At 35.1% G+C, this 27813-nt stretch overlaps 2 protein-coding genes across 2 annotated transcripts; one reads left to right on the plus strand and one right to left on the minus strand.

Annotated features, from left to right (window-relative positions):
• Positions 1–1714: 1714 nt before the first annotated feature.
• Positions 1715–20482, plus strand: LOC118270129 (uncharacterized). Its single transcript, XM_050706855.1, has 33 exons — positions 1715–1971; positions 2061–3108; positions 3187–3427; positions 3517–3634; positions 3705–3959; positions 4039–4625; positions 4716–4870; positions 5490–5675; positions 5830–5953; positions 6031–6184; positions 6469–6692; positions 7299–7512; positions 8633–8829; positions 9384–9548; positions 9824–10030; positions 10365–10569; positions 10713–10899; positions 11034–11211; positions 11341–11562; positions 12028–12195; positions 12285–12386; positions 12461–12541; positions 12694–12794; positions 13255–13304; positions 13377–13575; positions 13760–13972; positions 14243–14384; positions 14800–14944; positions 15295–15473; positions 18478–18699; positions 19313–19396; positions 19948–20197; positions 20366–20482. Exons 1-32 carry the CDS (start codon positions 1968–1970, stop codon positions 20107–20109), a joined length of 6519 nt encoding a protein of 2172 aa, XP_050562812.1. The 5' UTR covers positions 1715–1967; the 3' UTR covers positions 20110–20197; positions 20366–20482.
• On the minus strand, positions 20456–26743 carry LOC118269682 (uncharacterized). The gene is made up of 5 exons (XM_035584932.2): positions 26525–26743; positions 25348–25646; positions 24613–24771; positions 21900–22033; positions 20456–21404 (listed from the first exon to the last, which is right to left on the minus strand). The coding sequence occupies exons 1-5, from the start codon at positions 26622–26624 to the stop codon at positions 21236–21238; spliced, it is 861 nt and encodes a 286-aa protein (XP_035440825.2). The 5' UTR covers positions 26625–26743; the 3' UTR covers positions 20456–21235.
• Positions 26744–27813: the final 1070 nt, after the last annotated feature.

Here is a 27813-nt window from a genome sequence, read left to right on the forward strand (position 1 = left end):
GACATTTTGGTTTGTAGAAAACATACATAAATGTACAAAATGAAAGTAGGTACCTACTAATATGAACATGTTTAACATTAGCTAACGTCATCGTACCATGGAAACTCAAAAGGATTTTGTTAGAATCCTTTTGTAAAATTGTTTATCTTCCAAATTGGTCCTACTTTCACTTCCAGCGTAATATTTTCTATAGCAAATATTTGTTTTGGTCAGTAAATCCAAATTTGCTAATAATATAAATTTTACGTATGAGCAAAGTCACAGGCATCTTAGAAAACGCAGACAGTTTTTGGAAACCTCTAATTTTCTTCTTAAACCCCAATTGCCCTGATAAAACTTAACTTTATATCACCGTTCAAATTCGTTTTTAACAATGCCAGCACATTCGATCAATTAAAATCACCCAAGTTAGTTACGTTTTATCAATTCTGTTAAAAGGATAAATGGATAATTGACCCCTATTCGATGTTCTTGTGGATCTATCGAATTAAACGGATTAAGCACACAAGTTCCACGCTCCATATTCCACTATTATTTCTGAATTGAAAGCTTTATTAGATACATACATCTTAAATGAAGGGTCGTAGTTTTATCTTAGTGCTATATAAATGTGTTAGCAATTATTGCCTCAATCAAAGTTATTGCTTCATTACACACATTAAAGCAGACTTATTAAAAGATAAATAACACTTATAACCATTAATCCTGAGCAGTAATCTATTGTTTTCCATAAAATCATTCGCCAAAGCCCATATAGTTAGGTGTATTTATTATTAAGCATCAACGATTAATTACGCTTTGCTCATTGCAGCAACATTCATACCTTTACTGAAGATGGTTGCATCTTCGTTTTAAAAGCTAATTTTCCTTAAATAATTAGTACCTACCACAGAACAAACTAACTAGGAGGCTGCTTAGAGTAAATTAAATGTACTGGAAAATGCTAAAAGTATTTAAAATCGTTTTATGACAACATTTTTCACCGATACACGGGCTTGACTACCATAAAAGCATCGTGATTATGCGGTCGCTCCGGCTATGGCAGCTCGTTCGGACTCTAATTATCTAGGCACTATGGAACATGGATATACGAAGATACCAAGTATCTCAACTGAGATCATGTTTGTAACTCTTCGTCTATAATAAAAACATTACATTGCAAATGCTACAAGCAATGCCGACTTCTTGCATATTCTAATAGGAACTTGGCAAATCACTATCTTAACGGCTTACTTTAGTACCTATTATCGTAAGTTTACACAAATGCACAGTGACTTTTTTATCGTATCTACATAAAATTTCAATCAAAACAGCAGTTTACAACAGTAAACATAAGCCGTTAGCATTAACGCACATAAAACACTAGCAATAAATATTTTTGAAGTTAATTATTGATCGACAACGCATCGTTAACGTCTATGTTGCCTACATTGTGTTTTCTTCAATAAACAGCACAATATTAAATTAAAACAACGTCAAGTCCGCAACAATTTTTATGTTCATGTATGTAGGTTGGAGTGCCGTGCGCACAGCTTTGCGTCTTGGATATCTACATGTCCGGCTTTCGGCCTACGATTTGTGCGCCGAGGAAAACATTGCGTCACCCTACCACCGTGTGACCATTTGCTACAAGCTTCCCATCTTTGATCTTAACCATCGATGACACAAAAATGCCTTGTCGGAATACTAAGTTCCTCATATTTTTATTCTTTGTAGTCTTCAACTAAACTTTCTTTCCCCTTCCTGATTTCTTTGTAAATCAACGTCACTATTAAAATTAATGCTATGGGATAGAAATGCCTACTAGTTTATTTTGACTTTTGAAACCATCTAGACGATAAAATATATTTTATTTTGACATATAAAATTTTAAATTGCTGGTTCGGTGACTTCAAATCATCCCGATGACAAATTTTCAGCCGAAGCAATTTATCTGTGAATAAATACACACATCTAGTGGATTTAAAATGGGTAAGTTCCTTAATTCTGTGTCTTATAGGTATTTGCTTATTTTGCCTTAGAAGAAATACTGTATTAAATATGCTTTCTTATATTTACAGCTGACGACAAGTCAAGTGAGACTCGTTTTGATATTTACAAGTACAGACGCAGAGCAACCCAAAGCCAATTACCAGGTTTATCAGCACCTATAACTGCAGCTGCCAATGTGCGCTTTGAAATTGACAAAAACAAAAAGCAGAAAACTTATGCTATATTGCAAGAAACACGATCTGAATTTAGCAGCAACAGCAAACTGCGAACACTCTTGTTAATATATTCTAACCCTGCGTGGAAAGTATTCATACTTACAACGCTATTCATTTCATATATTCTAGATACTTGTGTTTATACATTTTATAGATCAGACGAAAGACCGTTTTGGACGATAATAATTTTATTGTGTTTCAATTTCATATTTGCTTTCGACGTTGTGATTATTGTTGGATTGAAGTTCTTTAGGAAATGGAGAAAAACTTTGAACCTTGTCGAACCAGAAACATTTATAGTAGTTCTCAATATTATATTGGCGGTTCCGTATTCATTTTTGTATTTATTAGCCGATATAAACGCTCAGTTCAACTTTCATGCGATAGCACCTTTGGTAGCAACCATAAGAGTGTATAGAATTTTAGAATATTTCTACAATAGATCCTCCCAAGCGGGCAGCAATCAGTGGACAACGTTTCTATCGCAGTATTTGATACTTTTCTTTCTTTCTGTACATACTTGGACATGTGTGTGGTTTTTATTTGCTAATAGAAGTTTCGATTTACACAAAATTCGTACCTCGTGGTCTTTAGCAGCGGTATATTTACCAACGGAGGTGACACTAGATTGGTATTATGTGTGCACATATTGTTCAGTCATGTTTCTCACTACTAATGCTCTGGGAGATTTATACCCGGTGACTACCGCTGAGAGAGTGATTGCCATATTAGCAACTTTACTCGGATTCCTGCTAACAACAGTTGTATTTGTGGGTTCATTAACTTCACAATTCATTACAATTACAACACGGCGTTCGAAGTATGTACGACAATTGAAGAAAATAAAGAACCACCTGAGGCTGATCAAAATGGATACGGACACTACGAAACGTATTATCGGGTAAGCCACTTCTAATCCTAACTCAATGCTAATTCGCTTTGTGATCATGGCATTACAAAATACTTTTATTTCTTGTAGGTATTATGAGGATCTCTGGTACCAAAAATCAGGAGTTTTCCAACCTAAACTACTGAAACTTCTTCCCTATCCTTTACAAATGGAAATCTGCTACGACTTAAATGCCGTTCCGCTATATAGCTCGTTGATATTTAGGAAACTACCGGAAGCATTCCTTAGGAGGCTATCTTTAGACATGAGTCACCAGTTTTATTTACCGGGAGATGTTGTATACAGCCATAACCAGAACAAGACTATTATGGTAAGGTTGCATGTATATTAGCTATTTAAAATATTAATTAGATAGCTGTTTGTCATAAAGGTCTATTTATTTCTGCATAACTGTTGCAGGTATGTGTCACTAGTGGCGTTTTAGAACTATTGTCTGACGAAGATGATGAAAGTCCAATGATTTCATTTGCCACTGGGACATGTTTCGGAGAAATATCCCTAGTTTACAATATACCTGGTAAATATCCTTCTGTATTATTCATGTCGATAAAATTAAGAACTTATTACGCCAATTTTTATATTCACAGCGCGATGTACAGTCAAAGCAGCGACTTATGTCGAATGTCAGGTACTGGAAAAGACCAATTTCATAAAACTAATGATGACTTATCCAGACCTCGTTGAATCGATACGCCACGAAATTCAAGAGCGAATAAACAGGAGTCGACTGAAGAAAATAAAGCAAGGGGAACATACTGAGTTCTCATTAAATATCTACGCATCTAAGGATCGGAAGAAGAGCAGCATTAAATGTTTAAAAGATAAATTGAGATACATTCAAGGTTGGAAGTACGACACGAAAAAATCTTTAATGTGTATAAAAATTCAAAATATTAAACAATTGTTTTATTATACCAACAGGAATATCAGACGTCAACACCTTGACAAATGAGGACACGCTTGATGAAAATTGCTTGGAACTGTACATTATATCTGAACACGTTAAGAAAAAAATGTCTATGTTCACTTGTATCAAGTCCAGGTTTCCATGGATATTAGAAGCTGACTGTCCTTTAGTCAAATATTGGGAATTGTATATGCTCAGCATAGTCTTTTGCATAAGTATTATTTATCCTTACTTTATTGGATTTAAACGATCGTTTCCAGCTGGAATTTATTTCTATACCCAGATAATTATAACATTGTCGTTGATTCTCAATGTTTTTATAACTTCTATAACTGCGGTTAAGACTAAGAAGAGGCATATAAAAGATTTCAAAAGTATATTGAAATATAGAATGAATACTCTTGGCTTTTATCTTGACGTTGTGGCAATAATTCCGTTCGAATACATAGTGACCATTCATCAAACTGTGAAATATCACGATAACTATAGAGATCACTTATTTTACCTGTGCAAAGGTATTAAACTATGTTTAGTATGGAGGCTGTCCAGTTTTTTTGAGAACTTGGAAAGAAAATTGTTATTAAATTCGCTACTTGTGAAGGTGTGTATCGTATTTGACTATTTGTACATGTATCTACATGCGTACATTACGTATACATGTTTTGTTGAAAACACATATTTTTTCTTTCAGATAATTAAGTATTGCGTATACATCTGCTTATTATGTTACTGGTCTGGCGTTATATTATATATGGAGTCATGTTTCGTGAACCGATGTTCAGAAAACTCGTGGTTTAGTAGAGCACTGGTTTGGGATGATCAAAACCGGGGTGCCAGAATCTCAAAGTAAGTCTTAAACTTTGCTACTCAATTCAAATAGTCTTGTTGAAATTTTATTCGGAATCTTCGGTGTTCCACAAATTAATTTTTCACTAGTTAAGAGCCCTATTGTAATTACTTTACAAAATCTTGTCTCCGACATTGGCGTCAATGTCGATGGCAATGAAGCAGTGTGTCGAAAGTAAAGTCGGAAGTTTTTCGGTAAAAGTGTAGTAGGTGTGAAGATTAATGTGTGAGGTAATATCTAAACGGAAACTTTCACTGTTTCTACTAATATTAAAAAATATTAAAACAACATTAATTTTCTAAGCTTTTGTGGACCATACATGTACTGTGTGAAATAGAAATGCTGCATATGTAATACATTATTTTAAATCAAGGACTAATGATTCATAGACTTTATTCTCTAATAAACTTATCCGCTGAATGATTTATTTTAATGACTCATTTCATCTCAAAGACAGTAAGTACTCGTACAATTTCAGATGGTCGCTTGGTATATTGAGTATCCATATTTTCCTTGTTACCAACTGCATTTAGAACCCATGTAAATGACACTGAAACACAAATAAAGACGCATTTTTAAACGTTTGACAGTGTATAAAGTGATTGCCAAATTTTTCAGAACTAAATATCCCCTTATAACGTCTGTATATTTTGCAACTACCGTCCTGCTTTCCGTGGGCTATGGGGACTACACTCCCGGAGATATTTACGACATGGCTTTTATAGCCTTTCTTAGTCTCTACGGCGTTCTACTTTCCGGATACTGTATTTCTGAGTTCTCTGCTGTTGTCACACATTGGTCAAGGTAACAACCTACATACGATTCTAATAAACCATCGTGTACACTAACAAAAAATTGTTTTGAATCAATTTGTAGTGGCAAATTAATGTCCCTAACATTAGTTCAGAGAACAATTGACACACAATTCCCTAGAATTAATCAAATCATTAATTTATAGAACGAAAACAGCTTTCTTGGAAGTCATCATAACGATAGATAAATTCATGAACGAAAACAATATGCATCCAGCAATTAAATCTCGAATCATGGCTTTTTACGAATTGCAGTGGCAATATAATTCGGTAAATATATGAGATCACATTCTATTCCATTCTAAATCATTGAGACCGTATTAATAACCAGGCGACTTATTTACCAGGGTGTCGAATTAACAGATGACAATTGGTTAGAGAAGACGGTAGTTCCATCAGAACTGAGGAAAAAAGTCTTGCACCAAGCCAGATTCAAAGCACTCACGTCCATTAAGTTTTTTCAAGTGAAAAATAAAGCTTACATTCACACGCTTACTGAGGGTAAAAACTTATTATAATTATGTAAAGGCTACATCACAATGACTTTAAATAGACCATGCGCCTATAAGATACGAGGGAATCATTCTTCAATCTTAAATGGGTATCAAAGAATTACTTTTAATTGACAGCAATCATATCAGGCGCGGAAGGAACAAGGCGACATAAAAATTAATCAGTTCAGAAGTCAAGAACAAAACACGTTCAGAACCGCAAAAACTATAGTAATATGGCCCCCTCATCTCAAGAAGACACAAGAGTCGACTTAAAACAATTTTTATTTACAGCTGCTAGGGACATAATTTTACCACCTGGTGAAATCGTATTTTATGGAGGGACGGTGACAAGAGAGCTGTACATAATAGAGAGCGGTTATTGCTTAGTGACATCAAATGAAATGAGAGAGACCAAAACTGAGCGCGTGATAGGCCCCGGCAATCACGTGGGGTTACTGGTACTATTGTACGGGATCCCCACTCTCAGCACCGTCGTTACATTGACTCACTGTAAGGTAAGTTAGGGTCCCCGCGACCTCTTACAGGTGGGTAGTGCAGTGGGAAGTCCTCCCACGCTCGCTTTCTGCCATCCGACCTTATTTAAGGTTATACGATCAGAATTTTGTCGCAACGAAGGTGACCGTTATAAAGTAGAATAAAGAATGTACACATGTTATGATAATTTTGAACATAAAAGTAAAAATATATGAAATATTTTGTAACAAATACGAAAAACAAAAATCTAATTTCCTTTTATTAATTTGAGTATAATACAGCTATAAAAACTGTCTTGTTTTTCTAATGACGTGATACTTAAAGGATTAGTCAGTTAACATAAAGGAACCAATCTGTGGCGGTTGGAACAGCAATTCATTTTCCTGAATCGCCTTTTGCAACATCCACAAGACTTATAAATAGTGGAAGACCAAATAAAAATGGAAATTAAGTAAATACTGGTTGATTAATATCCGTACCAAGTTAATCAAATCAGGTGTATAAATTTCTTCCCACACGTAGTTTTTATCTTTGGGTCGGACAAAAAAAAATCAATGTGTAAAATAATTCATGATTCAACGATCAATGAAAAATAATAAGCAATAACAATTAGGTTCTTTTTTCAGCTCGTTAGTGTGAGCCATTACGCTTACACATCGGCATTAAGTCTATTCCCAGACATGAAAGAGCATGAAGGTCTATTAAAACCAGAAGAGCTACAACACATAGAACAGCAGGCGAAAGCGCAAACCCCGGACTCCTATTTACAACATTACAACCGACTGACAGAGAAAAAACAGAAAGTAAAAATCACAAGTCTACTACAAGAATTTTTCAACAGTAAGTACCCATAAAATCATTCGAAATAAAGTCATGTTTTGGGACTGATAATTGCTTTTGGTATGATGTCAGTGTCGTGGTGGACCGGAGGTTTAAGACGCCCGCCACGGATAAACTGTGAAGGAAAACATCGTGAGGAAACCTGGGCTTATAATTTCAAATTAAAGGTTAGAAATCACCAACCCGCATTGAGCAAGCGTTGTGATTAATGCTCAAAACCGTCTCCATGCGAGAAGAGGCTTTGGTCAGCAGTGGCCACTAATAGGCTATTAATGACAGTGTTGGAAATGACAATGCCGGAATCTCTATAGAGCTTCGCCCCACCAAAAAATATAGTGTACAGGCATGCCAAATGTAGCATTCTATTGCTGCTCTATTAGTGATAACTAAAAACATGATTAAAAGTCTTTAGACCTTGCGGTTTCTATATAAATCTAAGAACAAAATATTACATTTAGGTTAGGTACCAGTTCAGATAATTGCAGTTATAATGGTAGAAATAATTAAATAAAGTGCTTTATATTATTACAATGCTATCATAGGGTGTTTAGCTATGAAAGAAAGGAATGTCATCACCAATATCACCTTTAGTAATCCTACTTTTAATTCATAGTCATAACGAAACAACAATGTAAACAGAACAGACAGAGCGAATGTCAAATAATGACTTTTTGGACATAACTGACGCACGCACGCCAAAGACGTTTCGTTACATTTAATCACTAACGTTCAAACACGAAATAATAATTAGAATATGCATTCATTATAATATATATTATAAAAAAAATTAACTAATAGTATGTGTTAAAACCAAATTCATGTTAAAATCCGCACACATTACATTAATAAATGTTTTTTTTTTATTGAATGACTCGTTTTGTTCCTTGTGCAAGCGTACTAAGAAACGCAGATTGTCGCGATAAATACAGGAAATAGGCCTTGGGTTTTTTAAATTCTTTTTATTTCCTAATTTTTATCCGCAACTTTATCAGAATAATAATTAAGTAACCAGGGGTCTTATTTTCATTGCATAATTTTGATTAATTTACATTTCTTGTACATTGATGAAATTAAGTGGGGCAGGATTGCATTGCATTGTCATTTCATCTCCTAATTGCAGACTCCTTCATAGACCTCAATGCGGAATATAAGAAATTGAAGCAAAAATATTTGACATCCTTCAAACAGTTCCATGTGCTGAACAATGTAGCAGCATATTTATTGATGCCAATCGCTATAAGACCAGACGGAATATTCTTGAAAGTGTGGGCGAGCGTTCGAATGGCCACTGCATTTTTACTGTGTCTACTCATACCCGTAAGACTCTGTTTTCTATATGACACCTTAAAAAATTGCAGTGTCTAGTTAAGGACTGTCTAGACGAGTTTTTGTATTCTATTTTTATTTTTTCTTCCGTACATATGGAGTTGTTTAAATATGGCAACTTTGTTATGAACAATATGAATATATTTTAGCTTTAATCATAATGGCTATTTACGGTTAGACTGACCCTATTGCAAAGTGCGCTTAATTTGCATTAGAAGGTGAAAAACTGAATATGATAAATTGGGCTGACTGACAAGGAATGTGTTAGAACTTGGTACTTACTTTCTAATATTCTTTGCTATGCTAATGGTATACTCTATTTAAAACATACATATGTCAACGAAGCAACAACAGTGAGTTGAAACCCTACTTAATATCTACAAGTTGTGCAATATTACACTTCCATCAATTAAACAAACTAGCCTCAGCCTACATAATTGGGACAGAACATCCAATTGCAACTTTAGGTGGGTGTCTATTTCAACACAATAATACATACATTACACTTATACTACAAACAACTTCCTTTTTCTTGAAACTTCAAGGTGATTGTATCTATGGCGCCACTGTTTGGAACATTCAACGTGACACTCGTAATTTTGGAAACCATCTGCTACATAGATATGTATTTGATGTTGCACGTTGCATATTATGGATGTAAAAACCAATTGATATACCATCCCTATATGACCGCTAAACACTACCTCCAGGTAAACAGTCAATTCTTAGTACTTAACTCTACTGGTCGGAAGTAACCATCCTCGTTTCTCCCATAAAATGTATTATTGCCAGGCGTAAAACTTGGGAATAGCTGGCTCGAATTCGGTAAATTCTTTATTGTAGTGTAGATTATTAGAAAATATTAACATATTTGAATGAAAACAGAAAATAGTGTCAGTGTGAAGCCGGACCAAACCGCTAGTAATGCCTTATTCAATTAACTATTAACTGTAGGCATTTACTTTAATGTTTAAGTAATTTACAGGGCCAATTTACTGTGGACTTTATAACGTGTTTTCCTTGGTATGCTATTTGGAAACTGTTTGTTCCTAAACATAATGAAGATCATACGCCTGAAGACCACGAGATCAATTCACATATGTTCCATTGTGCTTTGAGAATGATCAACGTTTTACAGATTGTCAAACTGTATGCTGCTTCGTGGGCCGAATCTATTGGTGCTTTGAGGAGGGTAATGATAGCTCTTCCGTTTTTATATAAAACTAAGTAGTGCACAACTCAATTAAGCATTTTTGAATCATTTTATTACATCTTAGGTTTGTAATAACAATTTTGGCGTCTGATGTCAGTGTCATAGTGAATGGCAGGTACTTGATGAAATCTTGACCTTCATTTTTGAAGGGCCTATTTGCTATGTCCAGTAGACGACACAGTGACACGACGCTGTAGGAAAATCGACATTTGCTGTATAATTTATTGCTTATGCTTAACATTTCCATTGGCCTTAAAGCTAGTTTTATTACTAGACCCCATAAAATTTAACGATTCATTATGTTTCTTTTCAGGCATACTTCATGAGCGTGGTCCACTTCCTTCTTATAACGTTATTCTTTCTAAATTTGTACACTTGCCTTTTAATCACCTTATCCTGTAGATACGTTAAGGCGAATGACCCGGAAGATTTTGAATATAAAATCAAAAGAATATCTGGAACAATCCCTTATTTGAACACCACGTTTCACCCTGGCGGCAATATGGTTTGTTTAGTAGGTGAGTTAGACTTGATTTCGTAATACTCTTAATATAAAATATTAATTATCACGTGTATCCAAAAACCAGTACAAAAAAGACGCAAAAAATGAGTTGCAATTAATATGCAAAAAGAACTCATTTTTTTATCACAATAATTACAGGATCTTGGATAGACGGAGTAACCATTATAGAAGGACACCACATGTCGCCATCTAAAGTGCTCTTACTAGCTTATTATTGGACAGCAACGAGTTTTGGAGGAGCTGGTTTCGGCGATATCACTCCTCAGAACATAGAGCATATGATACTGTGTATCTGCGTAAACATACATGGCGTCCTATTTTTTGGGTGAGCTCATCGGTTTAGTGCAATACCTACTGACAAGTTTAGCTTTGATATTAGACTAAATAATTTCGATGCGATATTAATAATGATGATGATGATCCGACACACTACATACAGAACAAAATGTTTTTTATTAGATATGTATACGCAAGAATAGCGTCATTGAAAGCTATGGCAGATCAAGTGATTACAAAGTTTCAAGAGAATCTGAAACATTTGGAAATGTTTTTGAATAGAGAGAAAGTGCCTTTTTTGCTCAAAAAGACCATTTTAGAATTTTGGAAGTACCAATGGAAAAGGACAGGTGGTTGGTCGGTAAGTATTTTTATGAGATTTAGTGCGGGAAAGACTTCAACTGGACGTTATTTATGCTTAGATTAGCGACTGGCATTTTTTTTAGAAAATTATACGAGAATTTGCTAAAATTATTGTTTATTCATGCAGCATCAATCAATACTGGGGAAACTTCATGCGAATTTAAACGAAGATGCTGTACTATACATGTACGAGAAAACTTTAAGAGAAATCCCATTATTTGAAAACGTTGAATATTCCTTCTTTAGAGCTTTTGCAAAGAAACTGAAAGAATCGTACTTCCAGAAAGGATATATGGTTATGAGATCGAATGAAGTGATAGATACTATGTATATTATTTATAGAGGAAAGGTAAAGATTCAAATTAATCTAATGAAAAAGTCGTAGGTAGATAGGTAGATTCAAATTAATCAGAGGTTATCAATAGACAGCTATACATCTGAACAGAGATAGATCATATAGGTAACAGTAAGTGCCGTAGTATGTATGTTATAATAGCTATAGATTTCTCTCCCTCCATTTGCCACAGGACCCCGTTTCAATCGCACTTGACCTCATGAATCGTGTATTATTAGTCCAACAACGCTAGTGTACTACATTTAGTTATTAGAACTTCTCCATTCACTTTGATTGCAAATTGCCATGTCCTTAAATACTAAAGGGTGACATTAGGTGGCCTATAATATTATGAACAAATTGGAGTACCTAATAGAGATGTATAAAATATTTTTTCTACTGATACTTCTAATACCAACAGAATTTAAAAAAAGTTCACAATATTCTTCAGATGCTACATTAACTTTTATTCATAAACAGGTTGACATTATTTCAAATATAAATGAAGTAGAAGCTTGTATGGGTCCTGGAGGGATATTCGGTAACATTAGAGGAGCTACGAAGTATATGACAATGTCAAATGTAATCGCAAGTCGAAACATTGATTTGCTTTGTATTAAAGGACGAGACTTCTACGCACTGTTAAAGGTACTTGCTAATACCACAACGATGATGCAATGCTTATTGGTAGATATGCATAGAATTAAGATATTATTGAGTAAACTTTGTGTTTACAGAGCTATCCTTCAGTACTACAAAAAGTGAAGGAATCTGTTGAAACAGCAGTGAAAGACTATGTATTGCCAACGATAGTATCTGCAAGGAATAGCAGCACTGAGGTAACCAATGTTTGTCATAGAAATACATGTAGATATAGCACTTCTGCCAATATTTAGAGTTTACAATTCACCAGGTAACGAATTTTCCTTTGTCGTACGAAACTGGAGAAGAGGAAGCAGACGAATTTGAAATTGATCCTGAACTTTATATGGAGGTAAATTATTTTATGATTTCGGAAGTAAAATAAGAAGGCTACTTAGTACTTACATATGACATAAAGCAACAGTTAACTCGTACATGAAATATAATAAGATGTCGCGTCGATATGAATGTTTTCCTATGTAACTTACCTGTTTAACGTTTCAGAGTCCAGAAAAGAGTATTGCAGAATCGCACGGATCCAAATCCATCACATCAGCAAACGTCGATTACGTTCCAGCCACACTTTTATGTTTTAAGCCACATAGGTTAATACTTAAAGAAATGTAGTACTTACTATAGATTTAATGGGTATCGATAGAAGTTTTACCAGCGTGGGGTGTTGTATTATAGAATTGTTCAATCCCTGTTTTGTAGATTTGCGCAAGTAGTTAGATACTTTATGCATATAGTCCAGATTTGTATCCAATATTCGATGCCAAAGTGACAGATGAATTAATGTGGTTGTATTTTTATCTTCTTAATTTACTAAAAACAACGGTTTACTCGCGTAAATATTCTGAGAACAGCTATAGAGCTTTTGAAACTAGTATTAGTTTCGAGTCACAGAAGGACTCTTCATCATGAGCAGCGTGAGTAAACGCGGCGACGTCGCGCAGCCTATTTTATCTTCCTACCTTTATCCCTTTAAAGAACAGTTAGGCATCGTTGTAGGTTGCTATACATAAATTTTGTTCTTCAAAATCACGTAATCATTACTTTGTACAGATGGTTTCGTAGCAGCATTATTCCGGATAGCGCATTGGTCACTTGTATGGGTAAGTGACACCTAAATTCTATTGGTTATCCAAGTCAAGATATAATACTGAACAAAATTTATTTGTTTCCAGAATATCTCATTCTCTTCTTATCGTATATGGACTTTATGCTGTTGGTATACCAAATGGCATTCCTCTCAGTGCCATATTTCTTCCACGTTTGCGTCATATTCGATATTCTGTTTCTATTTAAAGTTTTTCTGGACATTCATTCTGGGTACATGAATAGATACGGAGATTATGTTTTGAGCCCGAAGAAAGTTAGGAAAATGTAAGTACTTTTCAATAATTATATATTATTATGCTACTTACATTTACACAGAAAAAAATAATCTGCTGTTCATTTTTTCTATTTCTACATTTGTTCTTCTACTTTTTCAAGTCGTACTAAAGAGAAATTATAAATTCCTTTGTTAGTAATTATATTACGGAGAAGAATAATTTGTTTTTGACAGGTATTTCTCCAAAGTATACCTTCGAAGAAGAGACTTCCTAGCAAACTTTTTAATATGCTATTTAGTCTTCGCTTTATCACTGTCTCCGAAAATGAAAATGGCATTATTCTGCTATGCACGATCGCCTCAGCTAACTAGAATTACGTATTTATTTACGTACAGAACACATAGAAAAACGAGCATTGGTTCAGCGAATTTATTGTTTAAACTGACGTAAGTATCATGTTTTATTTTTAATTCAGCTATTCTTCCTGCAATACGAACCAACTGGTGGACTAGATCACTTATAAACTCTTTAATCTGGGAAACATACCTATTAATCTAGGCACAAAGTATAACGCGATAAAGATTTGGTTGCCGCGTTGACTGAAATAAATTTAAGGAAGTCTCTAGTCAAATTGGAACCAATGAAATCTGTTGCACTCGCTGAAAGTATTTTCAAATTACTAATGCAAACTACTAAATAAATTACAACAATTTCAGAACAATTGCTATATGGGCATCAATACTATCGCACGTCAACGCCTGCCTGTTTTTCAAACTATCCTGTCTTACTCCGGTGCACTGCACATCAGCTAACTGGATGTCAAAGGAAGCTCTTAATTTACGAGCGAAATATTCCGAGGTTAGTCTGTTGTATTAGAAGCGAAAAGGTAATCGATTTTCTTGGCATGAACCACGTAATAAGATGGGATGAAAATGGTTGAAAGTGAGTGTCACATTGTAATTTCACAAAATAAAGGGCAAAAAAAGAAAGAGAATGGTTAAAGAAAAGATGATTCGATGAAGACACGCTAATAAATAACAACTTTTTTGAGGGGGGGAAATGATCCAATGACTTCTCCCGCCTTGGATGAGGCGAGATGGAGTGTTCCTTCCCCTGCTTTGAGTCGGAGCTCTGGTAGGCGGTTACGATGTTCGGAATCGGACATCAGCCCTACTGAGCCCCATCTGTGGTGGAAATAAGTAGGTAGCTAATATTGAGATTAAGAAAGAGAGATCCACAATAGCCATTTCTAATCTTCCTTCCATATTCTCAGGGTAATTTCTTTGCGTTGTACGTAGCAGCATTGTGGTACATGATCAATTTGTTAACAATAACAGGCACGGGAGATGTGTCATCACAAAACAGTTTTGAAGTCATCGAAACTATTATTGTGATCATCGTCATCAAGTTCTGTACAGGTATGTAACTTATACTTGAGAAACAAGATACGTGAAGATACTCTTTATGCATTTTCCTCAAACGATTAGGTACCTATAGATCTAAAATAGTAATTGTCACCAACGACCCTTATAATATTGCTTTGTGAATCAACATGATACAATTATCATTTTACAATAGTTCTAATAGATTTCCTTCATTTCATCTTTAATGATATTTCCTCTTTTTTATTGTAAACAACTAGTTGTTTGTTCTGTATACAGATACAGGATAATTTGGATAATTTCGGAAAAGACATCCGACTGTTCCGGGGTCTTTGAGAGAAGTATAACACCGATACATAATATAATTTTGTCTTCTCGTTTTCCAGGACTTCTGATATCAGAAATGTCAGCAATGATCACAGCTCATTCGTCATCGCGCATAGCATACGATTATGATATAAACGAACTGAGAGATGGTTTACGAGATATGGATCTAAGTGTACACCAAATGAGCAAAATGTGGGACTACGTGCGTGAGCTATGGAACAGACAACAAGGAAAACAGGTCAGTTTTCTATGTTTTATAAGAATTATTTTACCATGGCTATTAAGTACTAATAGTTCGACGTGACAATTTTTTTTTTTTAAGATGAAGCATTGTAGGTAACTGCCATGTTGTTCAAGCAACTACTGAGCAAGAGCTATCTGGATCAATTTTCAAATTGAACAAAATATTGTTGGATTTTTCGTTTGTGTTTATGTCTTAATAGTATAGAGAGTAAAAGAATCCGCCACGTTGCTATTAGGTAGATCACTGCCTTATACCTAAGTCATCTGAAATGTGCCTTTAAGCTGCCTGTTTCGAGGAACAAAAATCGTGATGTAAACTTTTATAAGTAACTTTCGAATAGGAAAATACGAGTATAATGCAGGTAAATTACCTGCATACCTATCAATTTAAAAGGAAGAGTCTACAATGAGCAATACTAAAGCAAATAGTTTGGTAACGTCATTCATTTGGTTAAAGGTGAAGTTTGGGTGTCATCTTTTATTGATTGTGAATGGTACGGTTTTAACCAAATAACTCAACAGTAGGTCAATATTATCATTTCTGGCGAATTAGTTTATTCGATTGTCAATTTTATTCTTTTCGCACAAAGTCGAAAATCCAATTAGGTAAATTAACAGATTAATACTAAATACCTACGTCACTATATTTACTTTGTCATGCTCAATTGCAGTTGCAGGAAAACTGTTAATATAATTTGATGTTTTACCCATATAGGTTTACACGTTTAGGTATAAATGAGATGAATCAGTCAGCTCTTACGACATGCGCGAGATGATCATGGGTGCCGTCACCAAACGGTTCACTTTAATAATATTACAAAACTTAGTACAAGCGTTTATTAATATGTAAAATCAAAATTGTAAATACCGTACCCAACAAAAGATAATGAACTACTGATACTGTTTGTTACAAGAAGTAAAGAGTATAATTATCTAAGGAACACTTAAAAAAAATGTGACAATCTACAAATATACAAACGATCTCATTAAGCGTGCTTTTCCACCAGAGATGTGCTATATAGCTACGAATATGTAATAGCTAAGCTATGAAACTATGTAACTGTCAAGAAAAGAACTCGAGATATAAAAAACATAGCTTCGCTGAGTCCGTTTCCACCAGTGCTAAGCTATGTGTACCAATGAATATGATTGGTGGAACCCAAACGCATCTACAGCAATGTAGCATAGCACATTTCTATTGAAAAACTTCCTAATACTAGAATTTGAAGAGATATTTTTAGTCCAGACTTACAGAGGCAATATAGTGATCTAGACACACGGCAGTGTGTCCGCCAAGTTCGAGCAAAAAAACCGACACACCGGCCGTGGGTTATATTACACGAACCATTTCGGGCCAAGTTCGACCCACCTATAACTCTCAAAATCTATTTTATCTACGCATATGAAATTTCTAGTATCTGTCGAGATCTACTTACTTATCTAAAATACAAAATTTCATTAATGTATTGTAGGTCTTGAGATATTGACGTCAGAAAATCGCTATTTTTACTATACACTCACTGACTGACTGACTGACTGACTGACTCACTCACTCATCAAAAACCTAGACCACTTCCAATGGTCGTATTGACTTGAAATTTGGCATGGAGGTAGGTCTTTAGGTCAAGGTAAAGGAAAAAATCTGAAAATGGCCAAGTGTGAGTCGGTTTTAAAAATAATGAAGGTGTAAATTCATACCCCTAAGGAACTAAAACAAAAAAAATATCTATATCTTCCAATGGTCGTACCGACCTAAAATTCGTTACGAAGGTTTGTATTTAGTCAAAGTAAAGTAAAATAAGAAAAAAAGAAAATAAACCTTACAAAAATAAATGAAATCCCACCCAAAACATAAATGTGAAAGGCTGCCAAGTTCGATAATATGGAATGCTTCGCCTATAAAAGAAGTGAGATCTAAATAAGTACCAAGTTCCATACGCAGACCTCAGTTAAAAATGATATAACTTGGCAAGTTTTAATAGAAAATTATATACTTGACTCATTGCGTTTAGTAGGTTTATAACAAAGTGTATGAAAACTTGCCAACTTGTTATATCATTTTTAACTGAGGTCCGTATGGAACTTGGTACTTATTTAGATCTCACTTCTTTTATAGGCGAAGCATTCCAATATTATCGAACTTGGCAGCCTTTCACATTTATGTTTTGGGTGGGATCATATATTACTCAGTTCAATATACCCATGCAGGAGCCCACGCAAAACTATCTTTATATTTAGTACTAAGACCTAACTGGCGAACCCGGAACATCCTCAGCTGTTCCATAGCAAACTTTATAACTTCCTCATTAAATTTTTGCGTCAAAGCAATTATTTTTGGAGTTTATTCGGTCTCATTACCAAAATTCGCATACATTGACCCGTGGCAACCTCTCATTCTTTAATTGATCGTTTTATAGTTTTTTTTCTGGGACGATCGCCCACTTCCTACGATTGCTAATCGTGTAAATCAGAATCTATTGTAATGACTACTTAGGAAAATCACTGAAACAAAGACGCCTAATGTATTCTAGAGATATATACAGACTATTTTGGTTAAATATTGAATTACGTTGTATTATGCCGTAGCCTGCTTATTGCTATATTTCCGAAACCGAACCAAATGGCTAAACTTGACCAAAAGAAAACTAATACTGCTGGATCCGCAAATTTTACCTGGAGCCATATGCTCAGTAGCCGTGTCAATACACAATAATATAATAATGAAGCAGTTCAAGTGTAGCTAGATGGGAGCTAGTAAATAAAGTATAGATTAAAGACTCCGGTTTCATCCCCTGAGTTGCCGAATTATACAACACACCATGCTCCCAGCACCCTTAATATGAGTCGCTTCGATAACTTTTAACTTAAAGCAAACTCGTACTCGTACAGTTGTATCTACAACAACAACAACAGAAAGGAACAACCGATCTTAACGCACAATCCTAGGGTTGAGATTTTCAAAAACCTCAATTGACCCAGAGTTTTTTTTCGTCCAACAGATGCCAGCCCTAGTCTACAAGCTACCATTCCGGCTCCGTTGTCAAGTAATGCAAGCAGTATACGGATCCCACATCCGAGAATCAGTCATATTCAGCAAAACTGATGACGATTTTCGTCGCATGCTTGTGATGTGGATGAAACATTGTGTCTTCTTTCCTGGCAACTATATCGTGCAGTGCGGTGACTCAGATCAATGCATCTACTTCATACATAGAGGACAGGTAAGCTTATGACGTCATCCTTAGGGCCAGATCCCATAAGCCAACGTGTAAACTTAAACCCACAATAGTAAGATGTTATACTAAGGACTTGTTTCACAATGTCTGGATAACCGCTATGTATCAGATAACTTTGAATTAAGAACGTAATTTGTATGCACTATCTGTCACATAAGTTTATCGGGCACTTATATGAAGGTGGTGAAACAGGCGCTAAGTATTATTACAGGAGTTTTTGAATTAACATAAAAGAAAGATTCAACCAAATGTCAAAACATAGTCCATAGTCTATTAATAGTTTCTTCCAAACAAACCTAAAACTAACCAAAGCCACAATAAACCTTCTAAAATACGTAATCTTATATTAAAGACCATTTATGCGTCAGCCCCAGTAAGCAGACATAATATTTGGACACTAGTTACATATAAAATGTACTAAAATTAATACTTCTATCCTTCTAAGAAATTGAAAATGACCGCAAATCGCACCAGTATGAACTGACCTTTACATTTATGATATCACCGCCAATATGTCACTTACATTAATCATTATAATGCAGCCGAATAGATCACGATGTTACTCTTTCGATGAATCATTTGTTATTGTCATCCTCAGGTTGAAGTGCTCACCGTGCACCCGAACTTAACGGAGTCAATTTATGACGTTTTGGGACCAGAAGACAGTTTTGGGATCGCTCAGGTAAAATATTAGGTGTCGAAGTTTTAAAAGAACACATTCTAATACACAGGCAGCTAACTCAGAGTAGAATCAATGGTGATATACGAGTATAGGGGAATTGCTCAAACCTGCTTCCTTTTAATTCACACGAAAGCACTATTAAAGAATGAAGAATCAAGATAATTACAGTACTCTCAAAGGATCTTGGCAGGTCTGAACTACGTGCAGAAGGCTGTGCAATAAGTGTAAAGGGTCAATTGTATTTAGAAATGGTCAATCTCTAGCCTAGATCGCCGCCCCCCGCACCTCGCCTCATGCCACCATTTGGTTCTAAAAAATACTTATTGCGCAGCCTTCTGCACGTAGTTCAGACCTACCAAGATCCGTTGAGAGTACTGTACCATGGTGGAATCTCTATCAATGTTAACATATTTACATAGTTTAAAATTATTTATTTGAAAATGCAAAATCCTGCCTTTATAAAAACTTTTTCGAATTAAATACCTACAGCTTTAGTATGCCTAGAAATATGTTTTTCTATTTGTAACATTATTATTTCATTTTCTTTCTAGGGTCTATTTGTGGGCGTGGTCCACCATTTCTCCTTTAGAGCTCGGACTGTCGTTGACATTGTGTATCTAAAGTTGGACCACTGGAAGTACCTTCTCGATTACTATCCAAAATCAGCCAAAATAGTTCAGCGGAAGGTCCAAAATGTGTATTTAGCTATTTAGTATAGAAAGATACTTATGTTTTAATTGTTAGTTTTAATGGGAACTTAAAATGTTTAACGTAAAGTCGATAATTGTTTGCACACTTAGGGTCGGTTCACATCTGACGTAAAATACGTCGAGCGTATCATCAGTCGTACTGACGTATCATCGGTTGAGTGTGAACGGTCAACTGTTTTTCTATACATTTGTCTGTTCTGGCGTTACGCGACCGATGATACGCGACGCATGTTCCGTCAGATATGAACCGACCCTTAAGTTTTAAAAGTAGTATGTACTTCTATGTTATAGTGATACAAATATTTTGGGTTCGCCTTTAAGTTTACATAGTCAGATAGAAATAAATAAATTATATGGAAAAATAGTGTGTTTATTTTACTAAATTACAAAAATAACGTTAATACAGTTTTAATATGTAGAATATACATACTATTTAATTACTTATTTACTTAAAAATCACTTGCAAGTCCTTGGAATATATATTATAAACGTACCTACATCCATCACATCTGTCTCCCAATGGGGTAGGCATAATCAATGGAATGATAAATTATTCAATCATTCTCGGTTTATAGAGCTTTTACTTTGACTCTTTTTCAATAGAAATTAAGATATCATGCCTTACAAAATTATACAATGTGTGTAAAGAGTATTTGCATTATAAAGTGGACATTAATCAATTAATTATCTAAATCGAATTGTAGTTCAATCATGGTTATGATGATGTAATAAAAACAATCTTTCAATTGTCCTTTAACTTAGTGTAATAAGAATTTACTTTATATATGTATGTGACAATACAATAAAATATTATATTGTCACATACAACAAAATAAAATACTATTTTATTTTAATGGTAAATCTTGAAGACATTTAAAAATCAATAATTAAATACAACGACTTCAAATAAAAAACTACTAGTACAAAACTAATACAATTACAAAAACTAAAATTAGAACTTAGAACTGTATTAAAACAGTGGAAACTAAAATAAGAAGCTTACAGGCTTTAAAATTGTACCAGCAATCTACAGTATTTTTATTGCCGTGGTTGGATAATAATAACAAACAAAACTACCAAACTACGGAACAAAAAATAACCTTACCAAATTAAAATGTAAGTGAACTATTCAATTTTGTCGCTTTCTCTTTCTAGTCACTCTTTGTGAGATCTCTGGAATGACTTCTTGTGTTATTTCCATACTTTCTGACTCCTGCATTTGGGTGGGTTGTACCTCAGTATTGTGTACCTCTGTTTCTTGTGTTGTGTTTGCTTGCGACAGCAATGATAATCTGGAACTGTTTAAATGTTTGTATTAGGATCGTTATGGGATTGTATGTTTAAAATCTAGGGTTATTATGCCAAAAGTAAATATAAAATATCTACATATATCCCAATAAAGTTTCTATTGATTAATTAAATTATTAACATGTTGTCTTACATGTTTAAGTAAGATAAAATTATGACTGGCCGTGGCGGGGCGAGTGAATGTTGTATAATGTATTGTGGGTGTGATACATGCATGAAACAATTCTTTGTGTGATCTACTTATTTTAAGAGTAATTGTTACACATATGTTAGTATTTATTAGCAACCACACTTACCATGAAACTTAATATTTTTAAATAATGATTGAATAAAAAAGAAAACATGATAAAACCAGACATTTAGTATCTTATATCAAGGTTCAATAAAGTCCCTTAATGTAATTTAATATACATACAATAAAAAAACTATAATTTAGTTACTAAGCAATACAAGTAATAAAAAAGGCTTACAATCAAAACACTTACCCAGCACTAGTGAGTCGATCAAGCTGTGATTGGTCGAAATCAACCTTGCAGCATGGCCATTTTTGTATCTTTTCTAGATACCCCATCAGACATCGGTTGTGAATGGCTAACGCACACGCTGGACAGTTGTAGCCCTGGAATCATACCATTTCATTTTGTTAGCACATTCATATATATAATAAAACGGCTGTAACAGTCTACTATTGAGCTATTAGCCTCCCTTGACATTAAATAAATTATAATAATGTTTATTTATTTACGATACCACTAGCTTCTCTCAGCTTCGCCCGCGTTTCCGTGTGTTAAAAGTAGCCTATGTATTCCAGACCATATGATAATCTACCTTTGTTCCAAATTTCATCCCAATCTCTTTAAACATTTGGCAGTAATTGAGTAACAAACATACACAAACACACCAATGCACATACTCACAAACTTTCACATGTATAATATTAGTAAGACAACACAGTTCTGATAAATTCTGTAACATAACTAATAAGATCAACATCAAAATTATAAGTAGTTAACTATCAAACTTATTCACACAATAACAGCTATGAATTAATTCAGCACTAACTAATCATGAAATAGGTTGAACTTGTAGGTGTGTGTAACATCTATACTAGAACAAGAGTTTGTTTGATTGTTTGTTTGTTTGTTTGTTTGAACGCGCTAATCTCCGGAACTACTGGTCCGATTTGAATAATTCTTTTTGTGTTGGATAGTCCATTTATCGAGGAAGGCTATAGGCTATAAAACATCACGCTATAACTATTAGGAGCGAAGAAATAAAGGAAAATGTGGACAAAACGGGGGAAATTATTAATTCTTGAGGGCTTCCGTTGCGTGCGCTGCGAAAATGGTTCAAGATACGAAAATTATATGTATGAAAGAATTATTCCTCTTAAAATGATCTAAAAAAAAGTCCGCGACAGTATATGTCTATCTTTTAGGATTAACTTACTAGAATCGTTTTTATGGTTATCAAACTGGGTCGAAATTAATGCATTACTTGTTAAGAGTTGTATTAACGAAAAAATATTAATCTTTATCGAAATAAATGTGTTGTTCATTAAGAGTATTTAATTGTGAACAAAATTGTCTTTGACATCACTAAACTTCAATAAACATCTTAGAAGATATTACAATTTTAAAATAACGCCGATATAAAATTCACCCGCGCCGCATGATGTGCGAAACACGACGCTCTGCCAGGAGGAGAGGCATTGTTTGCGAACGACGTGGAGCCTGGTGTAACTATACTCAAAAAAATTATAGTCTTACTAACGAAGTAAATCATTTTTTGATCATTGACCACATAACGCGACGCACGGTACGCACGGGCCTGGTTTTGATCGGGCGACGAGCTACTCTTACTCGCCGTCCGCAGACCCGCGCTTACGGTGGCCGGGGATCGTCACGCGATCCTCGACGCCCGGAGTGTCTTCTGCGGCGGCTGGGGCGTGATGAGGATCGTTCCCTCACGCGCTCCGCCTCCTCCTTAGCTAGGATGACTGCTTCGCAGAAGGGGGAGACGGCGTCCCTTACCCCCTCGCTCCTTGGCCTGATCTAGAGCCGGACGTGAGAGGTCGCCATTCACATCCTTAAGGACATGGCGATGCTCAGCACATGCAGTGCACACCGCCACTGTATGCTCCACAATATCTTCCGGGCGGTCCTCGCAATGACGACGCCCAGACGAAACGCCCGGGTGTTTCCTCCCGCCGAATTCGAAACAGGTACCAACCGAAACTTCTGTGTTCGGTAAGTACCTGCGTCAGGCGGTAGGTGAGGACGCCGTGACGCCTCTCAAGCCACTCTTCAAAGAGGGGACTTACCACTGCTATAACGCGTATGTAGCGAGCCCATCTAAAAAGTACCCTTTTTTTTTTTTTTTCAGGGTGGAAAATCATCCAATGACTTCTCCCGCCTTGGGCGAGGCGAGAGGGAGTGTCAGACTCTTACTGACTAAAAACCACCCCGTTCCTACTCCTGCCAATCGAGCCGGAGCCCCGGTAAACCCGCTAGGTAGTCCGCAGCTCCGGATTAGGCATCAGCCCTACTGGGCCCCATCTGTATCTAAAAAAATACCCTAGGAATTTTATTTCTGAAACACAAACCGGGTTGGCGGTTACCCAACCTATAGGCGCAGGTTTCCGGAAAACAGTGGAAACACATATAGTATAGAAATGAGTGTGGATTGTTCCTTATAATCATAATCCAGTGCTATCACAAATTTTCAATGCACAAATTAACCGTGGGTAACAGCTATAATTTATGAAGCTGAGAAAGTTGTTTGCAAAAATAAATATAATGCCTAAAATAACTATTCCACGCGGACGAAGTCGCGGGCACAGCTAGTATTTTATAATAAGGACATATTTTATAATAAGGATTTTCCGCTGGTGAATTTATACTGAATAATATCATATGGCTGGCTGTATGCCACACACTGCTTAAAGCTGTAGTCAGAGCATTTGACTAACTTACTGCCATACTCAGAGTCTTTTAATGATAAATGATAAATAAATGATAGCAATAATTTTCGATACAACATCGTTACCAAGGAGTACTTTATTTAATCATTAAATGTCTCTGAATGTGGCTGTTAGGGTGTTTTTCCACCAGAGATGTGTTAGTTATGAGATGTCGCTGTGGATGCATTTGGCTTCCACCAATCATATTCATTTGCATTTTCAAAACTACAACTTACTCTAAAAACAGTCTGTTTACACAGACAACATTGTTCAACAGTATCTGGCATGTTTTGGCGAATGTAACCTTCAAACTCGTGAACTGCTCTCACTCCTAGAGCATAGTTGTTTTGGTCCTTGTCTAAGTACTTCATCCTGTGCCAAGTGTTCAGCATTCTCTGAAATTGTTAGTATGGAAAATTATTATTAAACAAATGCATTGAGATGCTTAAGCAAAGTTTTGCTCTTAATTGAAAATAGAGTTAACAAGTATATTTAACAAGTCAGTAAGTACCATTGGGTATTTTCGGTATTCTAAAATATCTCAATAACTAACATGAAGTTAGTATAGAATAGTTTTTTTTTGTAATGCAATGGAAATCCTTATAGTCTTTCCACGGCGTGAGGACAATGAAGGGCGTGGAAGACTACCCTAACACCTATTCCCACTCAAGTTAGTAGTATAGTTCTCTATAGTTATTAACCCTTAAGTTTCACTAGACATTTGTCGTCTCTGCCTATTATTTTGGCTAATATGATAATGTTTCATTAATATTGTTAGTTTCATTAATACAAGTAACTAGCTGACCCGGCAAACCTCTTACCTGAACCTTCCTTGGACTTCTACAAATAATTGAAGACCAAAATAAATAAATTAAAATTTTAACAAGCAAATCCGAGATGTTTCGAGTTTTACCAAGAAGAACACAAACACAAATTGATTTTTATATTTCATTGTTTAGATAAATACTCACTTGTGCATCAGATTTAGTGAAAGTCGATTTCATACTACTCGCTAAATTAATAGCATTCATTCCTGTAATCTGTCTCGATTCTGTAGTCATAATCTGTTCGAGAAGAACTCTGAAATATTCCAATTCATTTGCAGAAAATATATTCTGGGCTTTGGTTGCTTCATCGTAACCAAGGGAGAGGAAAACAATAATCTTCTCGTTAGTGACCTCATCGCTAGTTATTTTTATCTCTTGTTGAAATGGTCTAATTTCATCATTGATTGACTTTACTACATCATGCACTGATGTTTCTTCTCCTTCTGGAATATTTCAAAGAAATGTGATGTTAATTTTATACATCAATTACTTATTCACTAGATTTTACACATTACATTTTTCACCAATTTGCTGTAAATTTGTCACTTATAAGTGTATACGGCATTTGCAGTTCATATCAGTATAAATGCTGATTACAATATAATTAACCAAAATGTGATAACTTGACTTAAGCTACCGTCTTCTATACAACGGTTACAATTCATGCAAGGAGCAACTCTTTGTATGACCCTCCAATTATTGTTTCTGGGTGTGATGCATATGTCAACTTGAATGTTTGTAAAAGTACCCATGACACAGGGATAAATACTAGTGTGGAGCAATGTTTAAAAAACTAAAGGAGAAAATACTTGTATATTTTTTTAAACCAAATGAATAATAAACTTATTAGTTACCATTTTGTACTGTCATCTCTAACTTGTATACCACACATGCAGATTATAGTGAACCTTCTTTAATAGTAACTAGAGGAAGCCAATAGTCTAGCCATGAGCTAAACTAAATAGTTATAAAGTACAGAAACATAAATCCAAAATGGAAGAACATGTTCTTATCACTAAAAGATAACATTCTGTAGATATAACATAGATGAGCAAAGAGCTATAAAACAATAGGTGGTAAATACCTACATGGATATCGTACTTATACTACTTATTCAGTACGTTTCTCCAAAATATATTTTACTTGAAACACGCAAAACTGTAAGAACTCAATATTTTTATATGGATAGAAAACCATCAAATAACTCTTACCTCACAGTTTAAAAAGAACAAACGAGTATCTTTAAAAGGCTCCGGCCCATAGATATGCACTGACTGAGTACGAATATCGGAGAATATAGTATAAAACAATGTTTTCTTACCGTTGAATTTTTCCACAATTGCTTGAGCATCATTCATCGATATAGCACCTTGACTGGCCACTGTTCTAAGAAAGTACCTATGAAATTTACCGTATGTCATGGCGAATACTCTAATCTGCTATTAAGAATTAAATAAATGCAGCTAACAATCGGATAAGATACGGAAAAGGATTTCCCGGCACAATCACACAACAAAAACAGCAGCCCCCCAAAACGACAAATGTCACTTTCATACTGTCACTTCTGTCAGTTGTCAAAGATGTCAACGTCAAATTGGAACTGTTTTTTAGCCTTTGCAGCCTGGTCTTTTTGGTACAAATCATTTCGTCTTTTATTCTTTTTTTTTAATTTGGAGAACGATTGTAAATCACGATTTTCCTAAACATAGTAGATTTTACAATTTTATTTAAAAAAAAATTGCAATCTTGCATTTTTATTATTTATCAATGATTAATTTTGATAATTAATTATTTTTATTGTTTGTTTCTCGAAAAAAATGCAGAAGGACCGTAAAAAAGCTAAAAATGCAACTGTTCACTGTTCTATTTCTTTACCCTCATATTCCTACAAAAAGGAAAGCTAATAATGAGCAAAGCACACATACGAGGTAGCGGAACGCTAGTTTCTATACTAAAACTGTGGTCAAAAAAAATTGCTATTCATTGTAATATGCACCTGCAGATACATATCTAATAGCATTTCGTCATCATCAACAGTGGGCATGGGCATGGGCAGGTTTGAGCATTAATCACCACCCTTGCTCAATGGTAAGTAGCATTTGGTTGGTATTTCGTAACAGTACCGTAATATCTATCATCAATTTATGATTATTGTTTCCTATTTCCGTCGCTGAATGGACTTGCTAATTCAAAATCTACTTACCTAAGATAGGTGCCTAGGTATACCAACACAAAATAAAAAGGCAGTGAGCCTCTGGATTTTGTTTCTTTATTCAACCGGGGTAGTGTTATTTGCATAGCGTAAAGCCATAGCGATGGAGCTTGGGCTTTGTAAATATGCGCTGCTACGGGCCACATCGTCAGTTAGGTACACCTATATTTGGGTATTTTTGGACAAGAAAAGAAACTGTAGATTAAAAAACAAGCTAAATTATCGGCTCTGAGTTCTAGTTTGATTTAGATGAATGTATTTTACATGGACCGTCTACTATCTGCCTAGACTAATCTGCCAAGACAGTTTTATATTGTGTTTTATTAGACATTTGTCACTGACCACTGACCCTCTAACCTAATCGACACGACACTAACTAAATCGAACCCTCGAGAAGT

Source organism: Spodoptera frugiperda, chromosome 30, assembly GCF_023101765.2.
Source record: "Spodoptera frugiperda isolate SF20-4 chromosome 30, AGI-APGP_CSIRO_Sfru_2.0, whole genome shotgun sequence".
Lineage (NCBI taxonomy): Eukaryota > Metazoa > Arthropoda > Insecta > Lepidoptera > Noctuidae > Spodoptera > Spodoptera frugiperda.

Bases quoted from the DNA above. Each gene is read 5' to 3' on its own strand.
- LOC118270129 (XM_050706855.1), top strand. The intron at 3,635-3,704 runs GTAAATATCCTT...TTATATTCACAG, and splicing joins CCTAGTTTACAATATACCTG to CGCGATGTACAGTCAAAGCA. The intron at 4,626-4,715 runs GTGTGTATCGTA...TTTTTCTTTCAG, and splicing joins TAAATTCGCTACTTGTGAAG to ATAATTAAGTATTGCGTATA.
- LOC118269682 (XM_035584932.2), bottom strand. From the start codon at position 26,624: ATGACATACGGTAAATTTCATAGGTACTTTCTTAGAACAGTGGCCAGT. The intron at 25,647-26,524 runs GTAAGAAAACAT...GAAATATTCCAG, and splicing joins AATTGTGGAAAAATTCAACG to AAGGAGAAGAAACATCAGTG. The intron at 24,772-25,347 runs GTGAGTATTTAT...TAACAATTTCAG, and splicing joins TCACTAAATCTGATGCACAA to AGAATGCTGAACACTTGGCA.